This window comes from Aegilops tauschii, chromosome 5 (assembly GCF_002575655.3).
Source record: "Aegilops tauschii subsp. strangulata cultivar AL8/78 chromosome 5, Aet v6.0, whole genome shotgun sequence".
NCBI lineage: Eukaryota > Viridiplantae > Streptophyta > Magnoliopsida > Poales > Poaceae > Aegilops > Aegilops tauschii.
The window spans coordinates 424,915,851-424,939,128 of record NC_053039.3 but is presented as its reverse complement, the minus strand read 5'-3'; the positions used below and the strand labels follow the sequence as shown (position 1 = coordinate 424,939,128).

At 47.8% G+C, this 23,278-nt stretch overlaps 3 protein-coding genes across 3 annotated transcripts; 1 reads left to right on the top strand and 2 right to left on the bottom strand.

Moving 5' to 3' along the window:
- Nucleotides 1-4,095: 4,095 nt before the first annotated feature.
- LOC109745603 (putative F-box protein At1g19160) lies at nucleotides 4,096-5,124 on the bottom strand. Its single transcript, XM_020304724.1, has 2 exons — nucleotides 4,682-5,124; nucleotides 4,096-4,609 (listed from the first exon to the last, which is right to left on the bottom strand). The coding sequence occupies exons 1-2, from the start codon at nucleotides 5,122-5,124 to the stop codon at nucleotides 4,096-4,098; spliced, it is 957 nt and encodes a 318-aa protein (XP_020160313.1).
- A 689-nt stretch (nucleotides 5,125-5,813) lies between these two features.
- Nucleotides 5,814-8,617, bottom strand: LOC109745602 (uncharacterized). The gene is made up of 2 exons (XM_040388490.3): nucleotides 7,871-8,617; nucleotides 5,814-6,104 (listed from the first exon to the last, which is right to left on the bottom strand). The coding sequence occupies exons 1-2, from the start codon at nucleotides 8,592-8,594 to the stop codon at nucleotides 6,043-6,045; spliced, it is 786 nt and encodes a 261-aa protein (XP_040244424.1). The 5' UTR covers nucleotides 8,595-8,617; the 3' UTR covers nucleotides 5,814-6,042.
- Nucleotides 8,618-15,883: 7,266 nt separating this feature from the next.
- On the top strand, nucleotides 15,884-17,444 carry LOC109745609 (transcription factor PCF2). The gene has a single exon (XM_020304730.4). It carries the CDS (start codon nucleotides 16,203-16,205, stop codon nucleotides 17,220-17,222), a length of 1,020 nt encoding a protein of 339 aa, XP_020160319.1. The 5' UTR covers nucleotides 15,884-16,202; the 3' UTR covers nucleotides 17,223-17,444.
- The last annotated feature ends 5,834 nt before the right edge of the window (nucleotides 17,445-23,278 follow it).

Sequence of the window (23,278 nt, the reverse complement as noted above, 5' to 3'; positions counted from 1 at the left end):
ACTACGATGAGACTTTCTCACCCGTAGCGATGCTTAATTCTATCCGAATCATGTTAGCAATGCCGCATTTTATGATTATGAAATTTGGCGAATGAATGTCAAAACTGCATTCCTGAATGGATTTCTGGAAGAAGAGTTGTATATGATGCAACCAGAAGGTTTTGTCGATCCAAAGGGAGCTAACAAAGTGTGCAAGCTCCAGCGATCCATTTATGGACTGGTGCAAGCCTCTCGGAGTTGGAATAAACGCTTTGATAGTGTGATCAAAGCATTTGGTTTTGTACAGACTTTTGGAGAAGCCTGTATTTACAAGAAAGTGAGTGGGAGCTCTATAGCATTTCTGATATTATATGTGGATGACATATTGTTGATTGGAAATGATATAGAATTTCTGGATAGCATAAAGGGATACTTGAATAAGAGTTTTTCAATGAAAGACCTCGGTGAAGCTGCTTATATATTGGGCATCAAGATCTATAGAGATAGATCAAGATGCTTAATTGGACTTTCACAAAGCACATACCTTGACAAAGTTTTGAAGAAGTTCAAAATGGATCAAGCAAAGAAAGGGTTCTTGCCTGTGTTACGAGGTGTGAAATTGAGTAAGACTCAAAGCCCGACCACGGCAGAAGATAGAAAGAGAATGAAAGTCATTCCCTATGCCTCAGCCATAGGTTCTATAAAGTATGTCATGCTGTGTACCAGATCTATTGTATACCCTACCACTGAGTTTGGCAAGGGAGAACAATAGTGAACTAGGAGTAGATCACTGGACAGCGGTCGAAATTATCCTTAGTGGAATAAGCATATGTTTCTCGATTATGGAGGTGACAAAAGGTTCGTCGTAAAGGGTTACGTCGATGCAAGTTTTTTGACACTGATCCAGATGACTCTAAGTCTCAATCTGGATACATATTGAAAGTGGGAGCTATTAGGTAGAGTAGCTCCGTGCAGAGCATTGTAGACATAGAATTTGCAAAATACTTACGGATCTGAATGTGACAGACCCGTTGACTAAAATTATCTCACAAGCAAAACATGATCACACCTTAGTACTGTTTGGGTGTTAATCACATAGCGATGTGAACTAGATTACTGACTCTAGTAAACCCTTTGGGTGTTGGTCACATATCGATGTGAACTATGGGTGTTAACCACATAAAGATGTGAACTATTGATGTTAAATCACATGGCGATGTGAACTAGATTATTGACTCTAGTGCAAGTGGGAGACTGAAGGAAATATGCCCTAGAGGCAATAATAAAGTCATTATTTATTTTCTTATTTCATGATAAATGTTTATTATTCATGCTAGAATTGTATTCACCGGAAACAAGATACATGTGTGAATACATAGACAAACAAAGTGTCACTAGTATGCCTCTACTTGACTAGCTCGTTGATCAAAGATGGTTATGTTTCCTAGCCATAGACAAAGAGTTGTCATTTGATTAATGGGATCACATCATTAGGAGAATGATGTGATTGACTTGACCCATTCCGTTAGCTTAGCACTCGATCGTTTAGTATGTTGCTATTGCTTTCTTCATGACTTATACATGTTCCTATGACTATGAGATTATGCAACTTCCGTGTACCGGAGGAACACTTTGTGTGCTACCAAACGTCACAATGTAACTGGGTGATTATAAAGGTGCTCTACAGGTGTCTCCGAAGGTACTTGTTGGGTTGGCGTATTTCGAGATTAGGATTTGTCACTCCGATTGTCGGAGAGGTATCTCTGGGCCCACTCGGTAATGCACATCACTTAAGCCCTGCAAGCATTGCAACTAATGAGTTAGTTGCGGGATGATGTATTACGGAACGAGTAAAGAGACTTGCCGGTAACGAGATTGAACTAGGTATTGAGATACCGACGATCGAATCTCGGGCAAGTAACATACCGATGACAAAGGGAACAACGTATGTTGTTACGCGGTCTGACCGATAAAGATCTTCGTAGAATATGTGGGAGCCAATATGAGCATCCAGGTTCCGCTATTGGTTATTGACCGGAGACGTGTCTCGGTCACGTCTACATAGTTCTCGAACCCGTAGGGTCCGCACGCTTAAAGTTTCGATGACAGTTATATTATGAGTTTATGAGTTTTGATGTACCGAAGGTTGTTCAGAGTCCCGGATGTGATCACGGACATGACGAGGAGTCTCGAAATGGTCGAGACATGAAGATTGATATATTGGAAGCCTACATTTGGATATCGGAAGTGTTCCAGGTGAAATCGAGATTTTACCGGAGTACCAAGGGGTTACCGGAACCCCCCGGGGGCTTAATGGGCCATAGTGGGCCTTAGTGGAGAAGAGGAGAGGCGGCTAGGGTAGGGCCGCGCGCCCCTCCCCCTCTAGTCCGAATAGGACAACGAGAGGGGGGCGGCGCCCCCCTTTCCTTCCTCTCTCCCTCCTCTTTCCCCCCTTCTCCTAATCCAACAAGGAAGGGAGGGAGTCCTACTCCCGGTGGGAGTAGGACTCCTCATGGCGCGCCTCCTCCTGGCCGGTCGCACCTCCCCCCCTTGCTCCTTTATATACGGGGGCAGGGGGCACCCTAGAGACACAAAATTTAATTTGATCTTTTAGCCGTGTGCGGTGCCACCCTCCACCATAGTCCACCTCGATAATACTGTAGCGGTGCTTAGGCGAAGCCCTGCGTCGGTAGAACATCATCATCGTCACCACGCCGTCGTGCTGACGAAACTCTCCCTCAACACTCGGCTGGATCGGAGTTCGAGGGACGTCATCGGGCTGAACGTGTGCTGAACTCGGAGGTGCCGTGCGTTCGGTACTTGATCGGTCGGATCGTGAAGACGTACGACTACATCAACCGCGTTGTGCTAACGCTTCCGCTTTCGGTCTACGAGGGTACGTGGACAACACTCTCCCCTCTCGTTGCTATGCATCACCATGATCTTGCGTGTGCGTAGGAAATTTTTTGAAATTACTACGTTCCCCAACACCATGGCGCATAGAAGGAATATACCCGAAGACTTGGCACATACTCTAGGACTAGGAGGTCGTCAACAATACGATTACCTTACATGTAGCCGACCTATAACCCTAGACCCCCTGGTATATCTACATAAACCGATGGGTATGGCTCGTAGACACATAAAACAATCTCGTGGTAAATCAATCCGTACTTTGTACTTTATCCCGATCAATACAATCACAAATAGGACGTAGGGTATTATCTCTTTGAGAGAGTCTGAACCTGGGTAAAACGTCATGTTCTTGTTACCATCGCATCTAGGCTACTAGCTCGGAACCCCCTACCCGTGATTCATCGGAATCGACTCCGTCACACAGGAGACAAGGTAGACCTGTGACGACGCCGGCAGGAGATGAGAATCGCTCTTGAGTAGTTAGAGCACAGACAAAGGGGCACACATCTCTCTTCTTCTTAATGAACTGCAGGGATACCCGCCCTTCCGACGAGGTTTCTAAAAAACAAAAAACAAATGACCGTTCATCCTTGTCGCTGATCTTCATGATGTCGTGTAAAGTATAGCTTAAACAACATATTACTTCCTCTGTCCGGGTTTACAGTCCCTAGTATTCTACTCCCTCCGTTTCTAAATATAAGTCTTTTTAGAGATTTCAATACAAACTACATACTGATACTGATATATATGTATGTATGTATATGTATTTTAGAGTGTATATTCACTTATTTGCTCCATATGTAGTCCCTTATTGAAATCTCTAAAATGACATATACTTTGGAACGGGGAAGTATGTTACAATTCTCCACAAAATAACTAGTAGTAGCAAAATATAATTTATATTTTGCTAGTCAAATCTATGGTCAAAATTGACCCAAGAATACGAGGGGCCAATAAATACGAGTGTTTCAGAAAGCTATATAGCAGCAACACAAACTAGAAAGTGCAAATATTCATTGCATCCTTGGGTATGTTTCAGTGGACAAATGGACACAAAATATAGTGAAACGAGGGGTAAACATTAACTAGACACTGTACTTGGATGCGTAAACACATAGTGACTCCGTCGTCTTGACGTAAGCAAACGCCCGATACTCAAATTTGTAGCCCGCACCATTCATCTTGGCGACCATTGTCCCCTTATCCCTCCGAATTACATTCACGTAGTTGGACACCATCCTCAAGCCGGACGGCAACAATGTGCCATCCCGTAGGTACGAATACAACAGCTGCCCCTGGCACATCAAGAAGTACTCGCCGTGGGATCTCTTGGCATGCACAAGTGAGGATGGCCACTGGAGTCCACATCCCCACCTCCTCATGCCAAACCCATGCTTCCGTCTTCCCCGACGGGTTGAGGAAGATGACTCCCAACCTCCCGTGCACATCCGTCAGGTTGTAGTCGTAGCCACCGTGTCTAGCCGGCATATAGGGCAACGACATGGTGGAGGCGGCGACGTGCTCGTTGTCGAGGTCGAACGAGAAAATCTTTGCGCTGTGATCATGCCCCGTGACCCAGTACGTCACACCGTCGATGCTGACAATGCCGGCGTTGAGGTTGCACCTCGCGCCGCCGGGGGCCGGAGCCTCCCGCCATGCGCCGTCCCCAAGCGTGAGAACGTGCACGGCGTCGTACTCGTAGACCCCGTCGAAGCTGCAGGGGACGTGCACCACCTTGTAGTGCCGGGACTTGGGGTGGTACGCGAAGTTGTACGCCCTATCTCACTCCCGCCTGCAGAGCCGCTCCCGGCGGAAATGGCCATTGCATGGCAGTGGGGGGACGGGCAACGTCTCGCTCGTTGCTGGGTTGACCAGGGTGATCTCGCCGCCGATCGTCGCGCCACCGTTGTGGCATATACAGAGCAGGCCATTGCACGTGCCGACCAGCTGCCAGTCGTTGTGCAAGTTAGTCGTAACAGGGCGGCCGCTAGGGCTCCTCCACAGCTCCCTGCGTCTCCCCGTCGAGGACGACGAGAGGTCGTCGACGGTGTAGGCGACGCCGGAGCTGATGCCCCACAGGAGGGCCACAGCCTGCGAACTATCCGTGGCACGTTCGCCGATGATGTCGCGCCACAGCCTGCAGACGAGGCGGGCGCGGCGCCGCGAGCTCGGAGGGAGCCGGAGCAGGATCTCCACCAATACATCCGTGGGCAAATCCCGATTGCCCATGGCAGCGTGGCTCGCGTACGTAGTTTCTCTCTTTTTATTGAGCTGCCGAGTCGTTTCCCTGACGGGATCAAACATCAGAGTCCTACTCGGTTGTAGAATTCTTTTGTACTCGGAACCTACTTGGCTACAAACTGAAATAATGATTCGGCTGTCAAGTTTGGAGCCGTCCGTCTGATACGAGACCGCATTGAATTATTATTCCGCAAAAAATCCTGCAAAGGGAGACCGCATTGAATCTGTTCGAACTGATTTGAATCTGGCATCCTGAATACTTGAAACTGTATTTTGAGATTATTTTGGCTCTGGCATCACACAAAGATGTATCTAAACTTTCCTCTAGCATTGTATTCCTATGTTTTAGTAGGATCCGTTGATGCATTTTGGTGTACAACACAAGCACAGTGCAGACTAACAATCCGTTAGATCGATATAGTGAAACTGATCAGACATCTGATGCTGTTTGATTAGATACTAAAGCACAAAAGATAGACAGAAAAATCCCGAATCATGTACGAGGACTGCAAGTGAAACTACATAGAAAAAGAAAGAACAAGTACAGGTACAGCTACCAATGGCCGCATGCATCTGTCGAAAGCAGAGGCCGGGGTGATCCTCCTTCTAAAAAAAGGGTACAGCTACCAGGGTCCCAAAAGCTCAAAGACACAAAGAAGGAACATGGAATGTACAAATGCCTCTCAAACATGTATACTCCAACTCAAAGTTTGAAACTCTAGGTTTATACAATTTTCAGATTATGAATAATTAGTTCCAGTTTGGCACCCGTGGGCACCAAGGATTCTATATCGGGTGTCAAGGCCAAGGGATGTTATTTGTGAAGACACGCGATGAAGAAGGCGAGCAGCAGAACAAAGAAGTCGAATAGCAGAACGAACACAGCCCACGGAGCTTGCAGACCACCTAACTGGCGTTCGAGGTAGCCCTCACCTTGGAGCGCCGTTGCAGAAGCCATGGATGGGGGTCTGAAATAACACAGATAGTATACCGGTCAGATATAATACGCACGACCACTTGTAAAAAATGAATATAATACACTCAGTCTGAAAAGGAATTAGCTTATTGTTCATGAAAAGTTAGCAATATACACACCACATATGATCTATAAAGAAAACAAGATTAGTTAAACTTCCAACTCAGCTTAAGAAGGCTCGTAAAGTTTTTAGAACCAATTAAATATAAATTGTGATTTTCATGATGAAAAATTATAATGCAATTTATGCAACCATATTATATTTCTTATTGCGTAGGTTAAGTTACAAGGTGGATGGTAGAACAACGGGAGAGATAAATTGCAAGATATATCAGTGCTACCATAAATTTGGTCAGATTGCCGACCCATTATACATGCACAAAGCCACTTTTTTTGGCGGAGGACACAGATAGTACACTCGCAAATATATAGCACATAGAAATGATTTATTTGGCCTTGAGGGTGCTAAAGTAACATGTACTCCCACCTTTTTTATCATTTTATTAGAAAAACTAGAGAATGGCGTTTTGAAGGCCGAGCTCCATGGAGGCCTTTATTTTCGAAAAAATCAAATTCAAACTTTATGTTTCAAAAAATTCTGAAAAAAAAATATGCGGGTATGTAAGGATGTAACCCACATGTGTGTAAAATTTCATGATGAAATACGTTGAAATGCGACCTGTACAAAAAAGACAAATTCATGGCTTGGGAGGATGAATAGTATCATGTGTTAAACAACCCCAGATTTGTCTTATTTGCACAGCCCTTATTTCAACGTGTTTTGCCCTGAAAATTTACACACATGTGTGTTATGCCTTCATGTATATCTTTATTTTTTTCAGATTTTTTTGAAATGTAAAAATATGAATTTTAATGAAATTTGAATTTTGAATCTGGAGGCCTCCAGTGAGCTCGGTCACCAATGGCAATTTCCGAACTATTAACATCTACAATACAAAATTAATCTATACCACTATATAGTGTGTCAGTATCTTCAAATATTAACAGTTGGATATGCTACATCCAACGATCGAGAGATGGCAAATCTGAGCATTATCATCCATTGGATAAAGTTTTCAACTCGTAGGATTCTGCCACATGGCCTTCTAATTGAGCCCCCAACTCTACCATCTCATGTGTTCTAGAAGCATCTTTTCACATGCTTATCTGGTACTCTAATAATAAAGAGACTAGAACAGTTTGGATTCTAGAGAGGTAAGAACCAAGTTGAATCTTGTCCAATACAATTCTACGAAAGGAAGTACATATTTAAATGTATTTTTCCATGCTTTTATATATTTAAATGACGTGACGTGCAAAGCATGTACAATTTACTAGTACTATTGGATTCATCATTGAATGTATTTTTCACACCATATATAATTTTTATTATAAGTATTATATTGTTCTCTATAAAATTGCTCAAACTTTATCTAGTTTAACTTAGGATAAAGCTAATATGCATAGTATAAGACTTACTAGATTCGCTGGCCTAATTATTGCTCCCCTCGATCCAAAAGAAGTATCGTGAATTTGAATTAAAAGCACGACACTTATCTTGGATTGAAGGGAGTAGACAACTAAAACACCAATTGGCAGTTATAATAATAGTTACCTGATGTGACTTCTAGAACCTTAAAGAATGTAATGGACTCTTTGGATTAAAACAGACACTGTAATAAGTAGTTAATACTGAAGGTCAGAACAAGACTGTCATGAACAAACAGGTATCCTAATCGGACATCCACATGAACTTACTTGCCACCATAAGCACCCAATGGCTCCGTCGTCTCGACGTAGGCGAACGTCCGGTAGTGGCGAGCCCCGCCCTTGACCTTGGCGAGCAGCGTCCCCTGGTCCTTGTCGCTGACCGTAACGTCGCATGGGGACGACAATAGCCGCGCAACGACGACCCTTGGAACGTGGTGACGTGCTCGCCGTGCACGAAGTGCGGCCGCGTGGGGTCTTGCGACCAGAGGCCGCACCGGCGAGTCCACCTCCCCTTCTCCCCTCGAACCCACACCCCGGTCGTGCCCCCGAAGGGATCGTGGACGACGACGCCCAGCCGCCCGCGCACCTCCGCCAGGTGGTAGTTATCGGGGCCGGCGGAAAGAGCAGGCGACGGCAAGGCGAAGCCCGCGAAGCCGGCGACGCGCTCGTCGTCGTCGAGGCTTAAAGACACCACCCTAGCCGCGCCGCCCTTCGTGACCCAGTACGTCGTGCCGTCGACGCTGACGACGCCGGCTTTGAGGTTGCACCTCGCGCCGCCGGGGGTCAGCACCTCCCGCCACGTCGCCTCTTTCTCGACCGTGAGCACCTGCACGGCGTCGAAGTCGTAGGCCCTCTCAAAGATGCAGGGGACGTGCACCACCTTGTACCGCCCGGACGTCGGGTGGTAGGCGAAGCTGTACGCCTTGTCCCACCTGCAGGAGCGTCGGTCGCCGAGCTGGTCGCCGCACGGCAGCGGCGGGAGGGTCAGCATCTCGCAGGTCACCGGGTTTACCAGCGCGACCTCGCCGCCGGTGCTCCCGCCGTTGTCGCAGATGCAGAGCAGGCCGTTGCACGTGCCGACTAGCTGCAGGTCGGCATCCCATTGGGAATACATGGGGGGGCTACCGCCGCTCCACAGCTCCCTGCAGCGCCCCGTGGGCGACGACGAGATGTCATCGACGACGACGTAGGCGACGGCGGTGCGGGTGTTCCAGAGGAGGACCTTGGCGCGGCTCTGCATCTCCGTGGTGCGTTCGTCGACGGTCTCGCGCCAGAGCTTGCAGACGAGGCGGGCACGGCGCCGGGCGCAAGGTGGGAGCCGCTGCAGGACATCCGCCAACACGTCCGTGGACGTGGAGAAATCCATGGCCGGATGCGAAATGTTTCTGCTAGGTTTCTTTTCGATCTTCCTTTTTTTTTTGACGTCGATAAGTGCCACACGTGTGGGCGTTAGGGGGCTTGCCCACACATTTTGTGTGGTGTGTAAGAGGAACAGCCCACACACCTATGTGTGGGCAAAACAAGTAATGCCCACACACCTTTTTTTTCCCTCCCGATCCCTCTCACACGTGTGCGTGTGGGCGAAATAAATAACGCCCACACGCCCCGTACGTCAGGCCTCGTACCTCGTGGTCCCGCACGCCCCGCGTACAGTCACCGCGCGTCCCACAGTTGCCATGGTCCAGACCCTCGTCCATGTTCGTTTAGCTGCACTTGCCATGTCGCTGAACTTGGGTTGCCATGTCGGGCAACTACAGTTGCCATGGTTGCTCAACAGCAGTTGCCATGTATAGTCTGATCTACTGCAGTTGTCATGATTTCAAAATTTTAGGAGTTGCCACCCACTAACACTAGGCAGTTGCCATGTAGCACTACAAAAAGGCATGGCAAAAAACATGTTCGGGTAAAAGAGAGAGTTGTCATGTTCTGACAAGCACGCTAGGGCAGTTGCCACGTAGAAGAAAGAGTTACCATCTGCTTACGTGTACGCTAGGGCAGTTGTCATGTACCATGCAAAAACACATGGCAACTCGGGTAAAAGAGAGTTGCCATCTGCTTACAAAGCAAAGCTAGGGCAGTTGCCATGTACCCTGCAGAAACACATGGCAACTGCCAGCTTTGGGTGTGGGCGAGGAGACGGGCGTGTGGGCGAAGTGATAAACGCTCACACACCAGCCCCCTCTGCGTGCGTGAAAACTGGTGTGTGGGCGAATTGCTAAACGCCCACACACCAGCCCCCCGTGTGGTAAAAAGGACGTGTGGGCGACCGGATGAATGCCCACACACCAGCTTAGTCCTACGTGGCACATAAAAACTGCTAGAACGCGCTAAGATTCGTGCAGAATTGGTTGGACGAGGATCCATGTGTGTGAGCGAGTTGCCAGACGCCCACACGTGTGGGCGTTAGTGTTTTCGTGTTTTTTTTTTTTTTGAAAACTTCTGTTCGATCTTCCTGTTTGCATACATAGATGCCCACGATGCCCTCCGTTGTTTCCGTTCCTCTTATAACAAGGGCATAAATCCTACCTGGTTGTCAAGCCTGTTACGATTTAATTTGGCTGTCAAGTTTGGATCCGATTTGGGACCGCGTCCAATCCGTTGGAAATCGATCACAAATTTCCCTCTCTCAACTCGTCTTCGTTTCGGAGCATGAGGTGTATATACAGTTTAGAAAAAAGAATGTGGCTAGGTCTCAGTCGACTGAAATTAACCAAATCGCAGTCAAGTGATAATAGTATATAAGGAGAAAAAAGAAAAAAACTAAAAGGATGTTTTTTTACGAATTTCCATGCATGTAAGATCTATAGCATCGACCGAGACTTAACGAAGTATCAGTCGACTGAGACTTAGCAAAACTGTTAGAAAAAATGTTCCGGACATTGAGAAAAATGGTTATACAACGGGCGTCTACGACTCAGTAGGAGAAATCAACCGCTTAGCCAACCAACCGATCAACGGGATGGTGGCCGTTGGATCACATCAACGGAGCTCCAATGTAGCACTCACGGCTCCAGCGAAGCTCCACTGCAGCCACGACATAGCAACACTGGCAGCCACTGATGAGCACTCCATCGCATCAACAATTACCCTGCGCCGCTGCACCCCCATCTGTCTTACAGCACCGGGAGCCGCCGTCGAGCAGCTACCCCAGCACCGGCAAGCGCTGATTAGCGTTGCATCGCAACGCCAATGACTCTGCACCATGGCGCCCCCATCCGGCTTGCAGTACCGGGAGTCACCGGCGAGTAGCTACATCGCAGTACCGGATCCGCCGACGAGCCGTTGTATCGCAGCACCGGGATCCACCGGCGAGCAGCTGCATTGCAGCACCGGGATCCGCTGCCGCCCTGTGCTGCATGACAGCACCCGAGCCGACAGAGTACTGAAAATCGCAACAAGGCCGCCGACTTGTGCTTCATCGATTGGAGCATCTTGAGGGAGCTTCGCAGCATCGGTCATGCCGAAAAGAAACCATGTGTGCGCGGAGAGAAAGAGTTAGAGGTGAGAGACGAGAATGGGATTGCGTGATTTGGGGAAGAAAGGGAGCAGAACGAGAGGAAAAAAGGAGATCTCGCTTCGGGTGGGAAGAAGATAACAAGCCGTGGGTGTGCGCGATGCGGGCTCCACGAGAACGAGGACACGTGGTGTGAGTACGAGGAGGTTTGTGTGAGCGAGAGATCATCCGATTGAAACCAAACGTTTTCCTTATACAATGTAAAAATGTTCACATAATTCAACGTTTGACAAATGGCCATACCTGTCGACATTTTCAAATATAAATTAAAATAAATGTACCTGCATTTGAAAAATGTTCACGTGTTTCAATGTGTGTGACATTTTCAAAAAATGTTTATAAAATGTAAAAAAATGTTCGCATAATTCAACATTGGAAAAATGTTCAGGCAGTTTGACAAAATGTTTCAGACATTCTAAATACATTTACACAATGTAAAAAAAGTTCAATTAATTCATTATCAATGTATGTGACATTTGAAAAATGTTCACATAAAACATTTTTTGGAACACGTTGAATATTTTTTAATACATGGTTTACATTTGCATTTCAAATACATGGCTCTTGAACTTTTTTTAATATGTGTTAAACTTTTCAAACACACCTGAACATTTTAAAAGGCACGAATCATTTTCCACATTAACATTTTTGTACATTGTATAAACATTTTTAAAACATTTCACTAACATATTTTCGTAACATGTGAAGATATGAACATTGGCCTAAAATGTCACGTATAATTTTTGGAATGGTATGAACTTTTTCTTGAATTACTCGAACAGTTTTCTATGATATATAAACAATTTTTAAAATGTCACACACAATTTTTGAAACGGATGGACATTTTTCAAATGTCACCTGCATTTACTTTGAATAACGGGAACACTTTTTTAGATTGTATAGATATATTTTTAATGTCATAAACAATTTTTTGAAATGTGTGAACATGTTTCAAATGTTGAATTACGTGACATTTTTACAGTGTATAACAATTTTATAAAATATCACGGACATATTTTTGTAAAACGAGAACATATGAAGATTGGTTTAAAATGTCACGTATAATTTTTTGAATGTTACAAAACTTTTTTTTTAATTACATGAACATTGTTTTACACTGTATAAACATTTTTCCTAAATGCCATGCACAATTTCTTGAAATACATGTATAATAAAAATGTACAATGTGTACTGAAAAAGGTAGACATGTGTTGAAAAGAAAAAAGGGGGGGGGGGGGGGGGGGGGGTTCTCAGTTGGAAAGGCAAGTTGCTCTCAGTTGGAGGACGACTGGTCTTGATAAACTTTGTTCTCACAAATATGATTCTCTATATTCTCTCCTTTTTCCAACTTTCAAAGGGGGTCCCGCAAAGACTGGAATATTTTAGATCCTGATTCTTTTGGTTAGAAGATGAGTAAAAGAAGAAATACAGACTGGCAAATCGAGCGTGTTCTGTGGGCCAAAAGACCAAGGTGGCCTTGGCATTCATGACCTACAGGTCCAGAATGATCCCCTACTTAGTAAATGGTTGTTCAAACTTCTTACTAAGGATGATGTTTGGCAAATCATGATGCGCAATAAGTATCTAGCTAGGCCAAAAGGTTGTGTCTCAGGCCTTTTGAAAACCTAGCGACTCACACTTTTGGGCCAGCCTAATGACGGCAAACAATGCCATAAACTCCAAAAAGAATATTTTCTTACAAAAAACTATGAAACCCTAAATTTTGAAAATGGCATGCTTTGAATTTGTGAAAATGACGTTTTCTAATATTAAAAAATTAACTATGGATGTTAAAAAATGTATATAAACTTGCCATGGTCCTACAATTTGAGTTACCATGTCAACGAAAGAAGAAGAAAAAATGTCATGATAAAAAAAGGCCATCTCTTAATAATAAAAATGTCATCTCTTCTTAATATAAAAATTCCATATTTTAAGAAATAAAAAGTGTCATGTTTTAATATAGAATTACGTCTCTTAATATAAAAATGCCATCTCTTAATAAACAAAAAATGCCATCTATTAATAATAAAAAATGTCACCTCTTAATAGTAAAAGGTGTCATCTCTGAATATAAAATGCCATCTTTTAATAAGAAAAATGTCATCTCTTAATAAGAAAAAAAACTCATCTCTTTATGATAAAAACTGCCGTCCTTAATAATAAAAAATGTCTTGTACAAAAAAACTTGATTGTTCAAAATAGAAGAAAAAAAGGGGAAATTTTGAAATTGCCATGTGACATAGTTCAAAAATTTATAAACTGCCATGTTAGTTTTTTCTAGAAAAATTGTCATCTTGTTAAACAAGAAAAAAAAGGGATTCTGGGATTCAAACCCAGCTCTCCTAGGTATAGGGTCGCGTCAATAGCAAGTGCAGTGGTTGAAGATGTTTTGAATGGTATTGTGTTTGCTATATTTTATCTTAAAGTGAAGTAGTTTCAAAATCTGACGTACCTTCAATCCAACGCGAGAGAGCGCGTTCGCTGGGATTGGCCCCCAGCGAACGTTCGCCAGTTACTATTTTCCCATCTTTTTTTATGAAATGCCATTATGACTTACTATATTAATTTAAATCACACTTATATCGTCAATTAACAGCGATAAAAATAAAGCTAGGGGGATCATCAGCCCAGAAACACTTCTCTGAATTACACTCCTAGGCTAGCGTATGCGCCACACGATTTTCTTTGCTTGGACAATATGTGAATTGAACGTTGTCGAATGAGCTTGCTTGGGTGCATATGTCCTCAAGCAGAGGACAAGCAGTTGTCGTTCAAACCCCCCTCCCCCCTCCAATTCTGAAGAATATTAGCGACTTCTCCAATTGGATTACCAATTTCTGACACCCAAGTTGGTTTGCAAGATGAATTCCGTCCTAAACTGCTTGTGCTTCAGCAGTTGCTGGATCTATCACGAATGGAATGATCTGGAAGCTTGCTGCTAGGAATCTTCCCTTATCATCTCTAATCTCCACGCCGGTAGCTCTAGAACCCATATCAATATCAAACTTTGCATCAGCATTTACAGAGATAAATCCATCAGTCGCCTGATTCCAGATAATCGACTTTGGTTAGGACTCTTTACCTGATGCTTTAACAAAACTTGACATCAAAATTTGAATTGATAGTTCTGCATGCGACAAGGACTGCAAGCTTTCTGCATGGACCGTCTGTCTTCTTCTCCACCAAATGTATGAGGCCGACGTCAAAATTGTTTCTCTTATGTACTTCACAAATGCATCAACTGGATTGGATTCTTATAAACCTCTCTGCTTTTTTTTAGAAAAGGAGGATTACCCCCGGCCTCTGCATCGCATCTGGGCGATGCATACGGCCACTTTATTAATTATTCTCACAAGATTTTACAAAGCCATACAACAGTAAAACTAAAGCCACCGTCTAAGCAACAACTGTTGCTACACCTATCCAATTGCGAGGATTTTCCTGATATCAGGACCTAGTTCAAAACATTGATATCCTAGTTACAAACACCATGGTTGTAGGAAATATGAAGGGGCGCAGATAGTCTGGGCCTAATGCCAAACAGACATCGCAGCCAAACCTAAACATCTAAGACCTGAGGTCCCAACCAGGACGTCTGCCGGGTATGGGGCACCTAACAGTCCGGCGCACTCCTCAACCAGGACGCCTGTCGGGTATGAGGCCGCCGCAGCCACCTGCCAACAAACCATCTTCAGAGCTGTACTGTTGCATGTACCGTGCCAGGTCTCTTTGCCATTGACGTCACCACGACGCCCGACAGCGTCGTCCTCCTGCACGAGTCCATCCTCCCACAGCGAACTCCGAATCTGCACTGCGCCACGCCGTCAAGATCCGTCGCCATCAGTGTGTAGGATGAATCGCCGCTCCATCAAAGAATCCGTCCTCTGGTCCCTCGATCACGTGTGTACCTCCAAAAATGACGCCCCCAAGAGAGGAACGACACCAGAGCGCCGCCGTCATCCGATCATCCGATCTAGGGTTTCCCCCGGAGGTAGCAGAGAGTGGCCTTGAACTTCTTCACGGTGATGCCTTCAAGAAGGGAACGACGCAGATAGCGCCGCCACCGCCGGCCTTAGCAGACGCCGAAGGCAAGTTTTCACCCAGATCACTTCGAAGGGATCCAACTCTCGTGCACGGGCCGCCGTCACCACCAGCACCACCAGGCAGCCCTGGAGCACCGGCAGATCAGCGAGCCGCCGGCACCACCGCATCCAGATCGCTGGCTACGCCGGGCCGCTGCCATCCCCCGCGCCGTCCGGGTCAGAGACGGAGCCGCCGACCGCGCACAGGGACCACCGCCGCCTGCACCCGCCGGAGCGCCCGCCACCGCTTGCCGAGGGCCGCCGCCGCACGCCCCGAGCGGACTCCCACGCACACCAGGGAAAACCGCGAGCATGAGCCCTGCCGTCGGCCCCAAGCCCGCGCCGGCGCGCCCCGCCTCCAGCGCGCCGCCAACAACCGCTGTGATCCGCCCGCGCCAGATCCAGCGAGTCGTGGGAGAAGAGATCCCGCCGCCGCCGACGCCGACCGGGTTTTGCCCGGCGGTGCGCCCCGGCGGCGGCGAGGAGGAGAGGTCGGGGGAGGGACGAGGACGCGGCGGCGCTAGGGTTCCCCCCGGTCGCCGCGCAGGAGCGACACGGGAGGAGTCGGGAGTCGGGAATAGAACAGAATACGCCTAAAAAAATTCAGAATAGCACTACCGGACCGATCAACCTCACAAGCTTTTTTGACCACTTCTATCAAGCCGAGTTTGAGCCAAATTTCCTTTGCTTCCGCGCACTGAAACAGGAAGTGCTTTTTTTTTTGAGAAATTGAAACAGAGCATGTTTTTTTTAGACAAGAAACAGAGCATGCTTAAAATCATCTTTATTTGATGGGCCGAATTGTCCAGTCCCCACCAGCAGGGCCCATTGCCCGGTGGAGGGAGCGGTGGCCCCTAAAACCCTATCCGCGGACCCACCGCCCAGCGATAACCAACCTCTCCTGCCAAAGAACTCGCCGAGACGCCGCCCCGCCGCCGCCGCCAAGCCGTAACCGAAGACGGAGCCCAAGCGAAGCAAAACTCCCCAAATCCGATCTCCCATGGAGTCGCAGCTGCAGGGCAACGGCGAGCAGGCCACGGACGCGCGCTACCACGACGCCGCGTCGGCGGCGCCGGCCAGCAATGCGCCGCTGGCCATAGCGGTGGTCCCGGCCGCCGCGCACGGGCCCATCGTGCCGAAGCCGGAGCAGGCGCCGGGCGAGTTCCTGGGCGGCCTCGCCGTGGCGCTCCCGCCGCGGAACCGCGACCGGCACACCAAGGTGGAGGGCCGCGGGCGGCGCATCCGCATGGCGGCGCCCTGCGCGGCCAGGGTCGCGCAGCTCACGCGCGAGCTCGGCCACAAGACGGACGGCGACACCATCCGCTGGCTCCTGCAGCAGTCGGAGCCGGCCATCGTCGCCGCCACGGGCACGGGGACGGTGCCCGCGATCGCCACCACCGTCGACGGCGTGCTCCGCATCCCCACCGAGTCGGCCTCCGCCGCGGGGGCCGACGGCGCGGGGCCGGCGTCCAAGCGGCGCAAGCTCCAGCCGACGCGCGCGGCGGGCGGCGCGGGTCCGCTCGTCGCGGCGCCCCCCGCGGCCTACTACACCGTGGCCGCCGACCCCCTCCTGCAAGGCAACGGCGGCGGCGGCGCGATTTCGGTGTCCAGCGGCCTCGCCCCCGTCTCGGCCGCGGCGGCGCCCGCGGGAGGCCACATCCCGTTCTTCGCCCTACAGGTGCCGGCGTCCGGGGACGGCAAGCAGATGGTTCCCCAGGCAGCCATGTGGATGGTTCAGCAGCCGCCCGCCGCCGGGGGCACGCCCAACCACCCGACGCACTACTGGGCGTTCCAGTCCAACCCTGCAGAATTCAACAACTTCCCCGGCGCACAGGCCATCAACGTCGGCAACTACCAGCAGCAGCCGTGCTACAGCTCGATGCAGTTCGTCGCCGCCGGCGGGGAGCCACAGGACCAGCAGCAACCCGGTGACCAGAGCGAGGGCGCCGACGACCAGACCCAGGGCCTGGAGGACGACTACGACGGCGAGGCCCTGACGGACTCCAGCTCCGAAGAGTAGCACGGCGCGGCAGCGCCACGTTCCATAGTCATAGGTTAGAAACTCGAATCCAAGACTAGGTTAGAACTTTTGCCTGATGTGATTTTCTTCTTTCTTTCTTTCGTTCTTGTGCAATGTCTCATATACGATGTTGGTGATTTCGGGTTTGATTGGAAACTGGTGTAGAGAAGTATCTGGTGTCGACAATTGAGTAGAAAAGGATGACATGCCCAAAAGTTATTACGAGCTGCTCTGCTTTCTCTGCTTGTGTGGTAGTAGTAGCACTCTCCTGTGCACTCGGTGTGTTTTTTGTTTGTTATTGTAGTCGATCTTTTAACTTTCCTTCGTGTTTGACTGCTAGTTGTTAGTTGTTCTTAAAATAAGTGACTCAATTTTATACTAACTTTATACTAAAACTAGTTCAAAGTTAGTCTTACTTCATTAAGTTACTTGCTCTCTCAGCTTCATAATAATAATCAATATTCAAATACTTTATGCTAAATTCTGTATAGCAATCAATGTCTGAGGGCATAGAGAACCTTAAGAGGGTAGGAAAGTCTATTTATTTGAGACCAGTGAGGTCAGAAATTCAAGCATTCGGGTCAAGACTATAAGGCGCTATCAGGCCATACCTCAAAAGGCTCGCTACCTTCTCTAGATACTTGATTGGTAAGTCATTTATTTTGGGACGGAGGGAGTACTTTGGATTAGAGCATCTGCAAGAACACAAATGCATTTCGGTTTGAAAATACCAGAAGGTCTAGGTTTGCCACAAGTCAAACTTCTTTAAATTTGACCAACTTCATAGAAAAAACTGTTAATATATACAGTATAAAAAATATATGTTACTATGAAATATATAGTGAAACTAATTTGGTGCCGTAGATGTTGTAGCAAAGAAAACTATATCATGTTGGTAAAATACTAGGACTTTGGGCTATGACTATCTGTCCATGGAGCTTCAATCTAGTAGAAATTCCATTCACTCCCACATGAACAAAATTTATACTTACTCCGTTACATAATACTCCCTCTGTCCCAAATTATAAGAACATTTTTAACATTACACTAGTATCAAAAACATTTTTATATTATGAGACGGAGGGAGTATATGCGTGCGTTTTAGATTTTTTTAGGTCTTTAATAAGCACCTTTGACTGTTACTGTAGCATGACTATGCAAGTTAATAATGTATCAAACTATGTCGCAAAAAAAATTACATATCAAATTGTATTGTGCAACCATTTTCCATGATGAATCTAGAGGTACAAATTTTGATAGTAGTACTTTTTTCTAGAAAAACATGGCTGGCAAGTCGTGTATTTTGGAAAAGTGGTACTACTATGTGTCAAGATGAAGAATCATCTAATCGTCATGTCTCTGTATACTCCATGTATTGTTCATGAAGTTTGTGTAGACCAGAAAACCGGATATTCAAAGGAATACTGTAATCTTGGAAAAAGAAATTCAACAAAGACCTTTTGCCGTTGCCATTCACCACTCCATCTGGTTTGGATGAATTCGTTTTCATCCTTCACGGGAGGGAGTACGAATTTTGTAGTTCTCGTCTTTTGCTAGTCTGGCGAACTGCGTGAAAATGGGAAGAAAGTGGTCAACGGTTGGATATGGGGTAAAGTGGGAGAAGTGGACAGAGATGGGAGAAAAGTTTGAATGCCACGTGAGATCCCCTCAGTGACGTGGTGATCACATTGTGAGTTTGTGACCAACATGGTCAAGCTCAGTAAAAGGGTCAAAACCATATTGGGGTCAAGGGAGGAGTGCAAATAGAACAGTGCCAAGACTCGAGAGCCCTGAGATCCAAAATGAGGCCCTTTTGGTGTTTGAGTAGCATACCCTAAAAAAAAAAGAGTAGCATATATTTTACTCACTTTGTTAGTGTAAAAAACACTTTTATATTATGGCACAGATGGAGTAGTGTATATAAAATTTTAAAAATGTCTAAAATTTATAAACTTTGATCAAGTTTATGAAGAAAACTAGTTATATCTGTAATACCAAATGGGAGTATATACAAATGTAAAGATATGTCCCACAATGTATCTAATGTGATGTACTTCCTCCACCGGGTTTATCTCTCTTGTATTCTGGGCCAAAATATGACCTGTGTTTAATTATATTCTTTGTTGTGACATATAACTCTCCTGATGAAAATTTGACTCAAAGTATAAGAAGACATGGGAACCATTGAATACCTCAGGTTTCCAGACTGTTATGTACTCCCTTTATAAACTAATATTTTTTTTAAACACTACTCTCATATAAGATCTTTTTACATCACTAATATTAGTGTTTTTAGGGGGTATATAGAAAAACGTCCGCTACAGCTGAAAAATGTAGGAACGTCAGGATTCTTAAAAACAATCACAGGTGGTGAAATATGACCATTGTACAGCTTAAGTTTTTTTCCCGTAAAAAAAGAGAGGATAGTTTAAGAGCAACTCCAACGGGACGATCCATTTCGTCCGCTGGCGTCCGTTTGGATCGGTGCGGACACAAAAGTCGGCCCAACGTGCCGATCCAAACGGACGTGCGTCAGCTTTTTGTCCGCGGCGACCCATTCCCGGCCCATTTTTAAGCCGGATTTGCATCGGCGTGGACATGAGACGGACGCGCGCGCTCGCCCTCTCCTCCCCCCGGGCCCGCTGGTCGGTGGCACATTGGCCTCCCCCATCCAACAGCAACCCTCGCCCTCCTCCTTTGTTGCCGACGCCGCCGCCCGTTCTTCTCGGTGACTCTGCCGACGCCGCAACATCCGCTCAGCAACGCCGCCACCTCCCACGTCGCCCGCCACCGTCCGTTTGGATCGGTGCGGACACAAAAGTCGGCCCAACGTGCCGATCCAAACGGACGTGCGTCAGCTTTTTGTCCGCGGCGACCCATTCCCGGCCCATTTTTAAGCCGGATTTGCATCGGCGTGGACATGAGACGGACGCGCGCGCTCGCCCTCTCCTCCCCCCGGGCCCGCTGGTCGGTGGCACATTGGCCTCCCCCATCCAACAGCAACCCTCGCCCTCCTCCTTTGTTGCCGACGCCGCCGCCCGTTCTTCTCGGTGACTCTGCCGACGCCGCAACATCCACTCAGCAACGCCGCCACCTCCCACGTCGCCCGCCACCGTCGTCTTGCCACCGCGGAACCTACTGCTTCCCAGCCCCCGCTCCCCCTCCCCCGACACAGCCACGACCGCGACCAAGAAGCCGCCTTCGCCGCCCCGGTCAGATCCTCACCGGCCCGCTCGTCGGACGCCGGCAGGGCAGCTAGCTGGTCCGTGCGCGCCGCGACTCCCTTCGCCGGCCATCTCCTTCGTCGACGCTCGCAAGTTGTTTGACTGTTTGCCAAGGTACAAAATGGACTCCGCCGACGAGTTCTGTTTTCACAATTTCCTTTGCGACTTCGACGATTCGTCGTCCTATGATGAGGAGGAGATATTGGCTACCGTGTTGGTCCATCACCACCTCAATAGTCAGCGGCCGTTGTTCCGTGGCTCCATTCCGGGCCACCTTCCAGCGTTGAATCGCAACCGAGAGAGCGGGCATCTCCTTCTTTGGAAGGACTACTTTGATACAACAAATCCGTTGTTCAAACATCAGAAATTCCGCCCCCATTTCCATATGAGTAGGCATCTTTTCAACCGTATTAGAGAGGGGCTGGTCGGCTACGATGACTATTTCAAGTGCAAAGAGGATGCCGTTGGAAAGATTGGTTTCTCCTCTTATCAGAAATGCACTGCCACCATCCAAATGCTTACATACGGAGTGCCCGGTGATCTCATTGACGAGTACGTCCGTATGAGCGAGTCTACATGCCTAGAGTCCCTGTATAAGTTCTGCAAGGCTGTTATTGCTGTGTATGGCCCTGACTACTTGAGAGAGACGACTCCTGAAGATACAACCCACTTGTTGGCGATGAATGCCAGCATGGGCTTCCCAGGGATGCTTGGCAGTATAGACTACATCCACTGGGAGTGGAAGAACTGCCCTTCTGCTTGGCAAAGGCAGTATAAGGGCCATGTCAGGGCTTGCACTGTCATACTAGAGGCCGTAGCGTCTCAAGATCTCTGGATCTGGCACTCTTTCTTTGGCATGGCCGGATCACACAATGATATCAACGTGCTTCAGCGCTCGCCGGTATTTGCTAGGCTTGCCGAAGGCAACAGCCCACCGGTGAACTTTACTATCAACGGCCACAACTACGACAAAGGATACTACCTGGGTGACGGTATCTATCCTCAGTGGACCATTATTGTGAAGACAATCCCTAACCCTGTCGGAGAGAAGAGGAAAAGATTTGCCCAAGAGCAAGAGAGTGCTAGGAAGGATGTCGAGCGTGCCTTTGGTGTTTTGCAATCTCAATGGGGCATCGTTCGGTATCCTGCTAATACCTGGAGCACGTAGCAACTATGGGACGTGATGACTGTTTGTGTGATAATGCACAATATGATCGTGGAAGATGAGCGCCCGGAACGTCTGTACGATCAATGGTTTCAGTTTCAGGGTGAGAATGTTGTGCCTGAGCACGGAGGAGCGGCAACGTTTGAACAGTTCACATAATTTCATCATGACATGCATGATTGGGAAACTGACGTGCAACTGCAAAATGATTTGGTTGAGTATATGTGGGCTCATGTTGGCAACCAATAGATGTATCTTCTTTATTTGGCTTGCAAAACTATGTGACACTATTTTATTTTCATTCGGCTTATAAAACTATGCTATTTATTTGGTTTGAAACTATGTTATTTGGCTATATGTTTGAATGCAAAAGCAATGCAAAAATGAACTATTTGTTGAAATAGGGCGGCCAGCCGGCCACTTCGACACATATGGTCGACGCGTTGGGCGCACTACCGACCCAAATCTAAAACATGACGGACGCCGGGCAAGCGGCCGATCCAAAAGGACAAAATGCAGACAAAGTCGCCGTCCGTTTGGGTCGGTCCGTTGGAGTTGCTCTAAGTTTTCCAGGGTGTTTGAATCTCAAACTACCTTCGTTTTCTTGTTTTTTGGAGACACTTTTCGTGTATGTTGGTTGCAAGTACGAGAGGTGGCGAACGCGAGTACGAGAGGTGGGCGTGGGCCGTAGCCAAGTGGCCGGCGTTGGGCTCGCTGTCACAAGGCGGCAGAGATAAGCGCCAACGTGGATGATCTTGAGCAGTGAGCCGGGCGCTGCCTCATGCCAATTGCTCTGACATGGCATGGCTCCACACTGGTCGTCGTCTAGTCCATGCGCGTCCGTTAAAGCTGGAGTAATTTACAGACCGAAGCTCTGCTCCCGAACGCCAAAGCAGTGTGCTTCCGAGGAAAGAAACGTCGTTGCGTCCCCGTTTCGGGGGCTTTCCATCCGCGGAGAGTCGAGAAGGCCGAGAAGAGTCATCGTCGAATCCCGTTTTGGGGCTTCGGTTGCGCTTTTTCTTTTCTTTTTTTGCCAAACTCGCAAACAGTAGCGTCGGAGCAACACGCTCGTCTACACATCGCACATCCATGGTTCTGTTCAGAGCCTGCAGCATCGGTCATGCATGTGTCCCTGCCTCCGCCTTTAATCTGTGTGAGGTGCGCTGACACCTACACAGGCCGGTGGCATGGCATGGCAGCCTACCATGGCCGCCGTCGTCGTGGCCGGGGACCGGCCGGGGTGGCAGAATCCCAGCGGCTGAGCAGGGGCATGGCCATACCTCTCCTCGCTGCCTCGTGCGAGCATCTACCACCAAACCCTTCAAATACTCCCCGTACGATCCGCACGGACCGCCTAATCACTTTTTAATCACCCAAACTGGACACCTCATATCAGCTCTATATGTTCGAGCTGACTGTCACCTCTTCATACTCAACTCATATGTGAAGTGAATATAGAAACGTCCAGACACGACATATCTGCCACTCAGATCCGACAGGGCAAACCCATCCCAAATTCGTTCCAAATTAACTAAGTCCACCAAATTGAGCGCACTTCTCCTGTGTTCGTCCTTCACTTACGTCCGGGCTGTCCTCCTCCTCCACCCTGGCTCCCCATCCGCGCCGCCGTCCTCATCCACCGTCGTAGATGTCCTCGCCAAGCACCC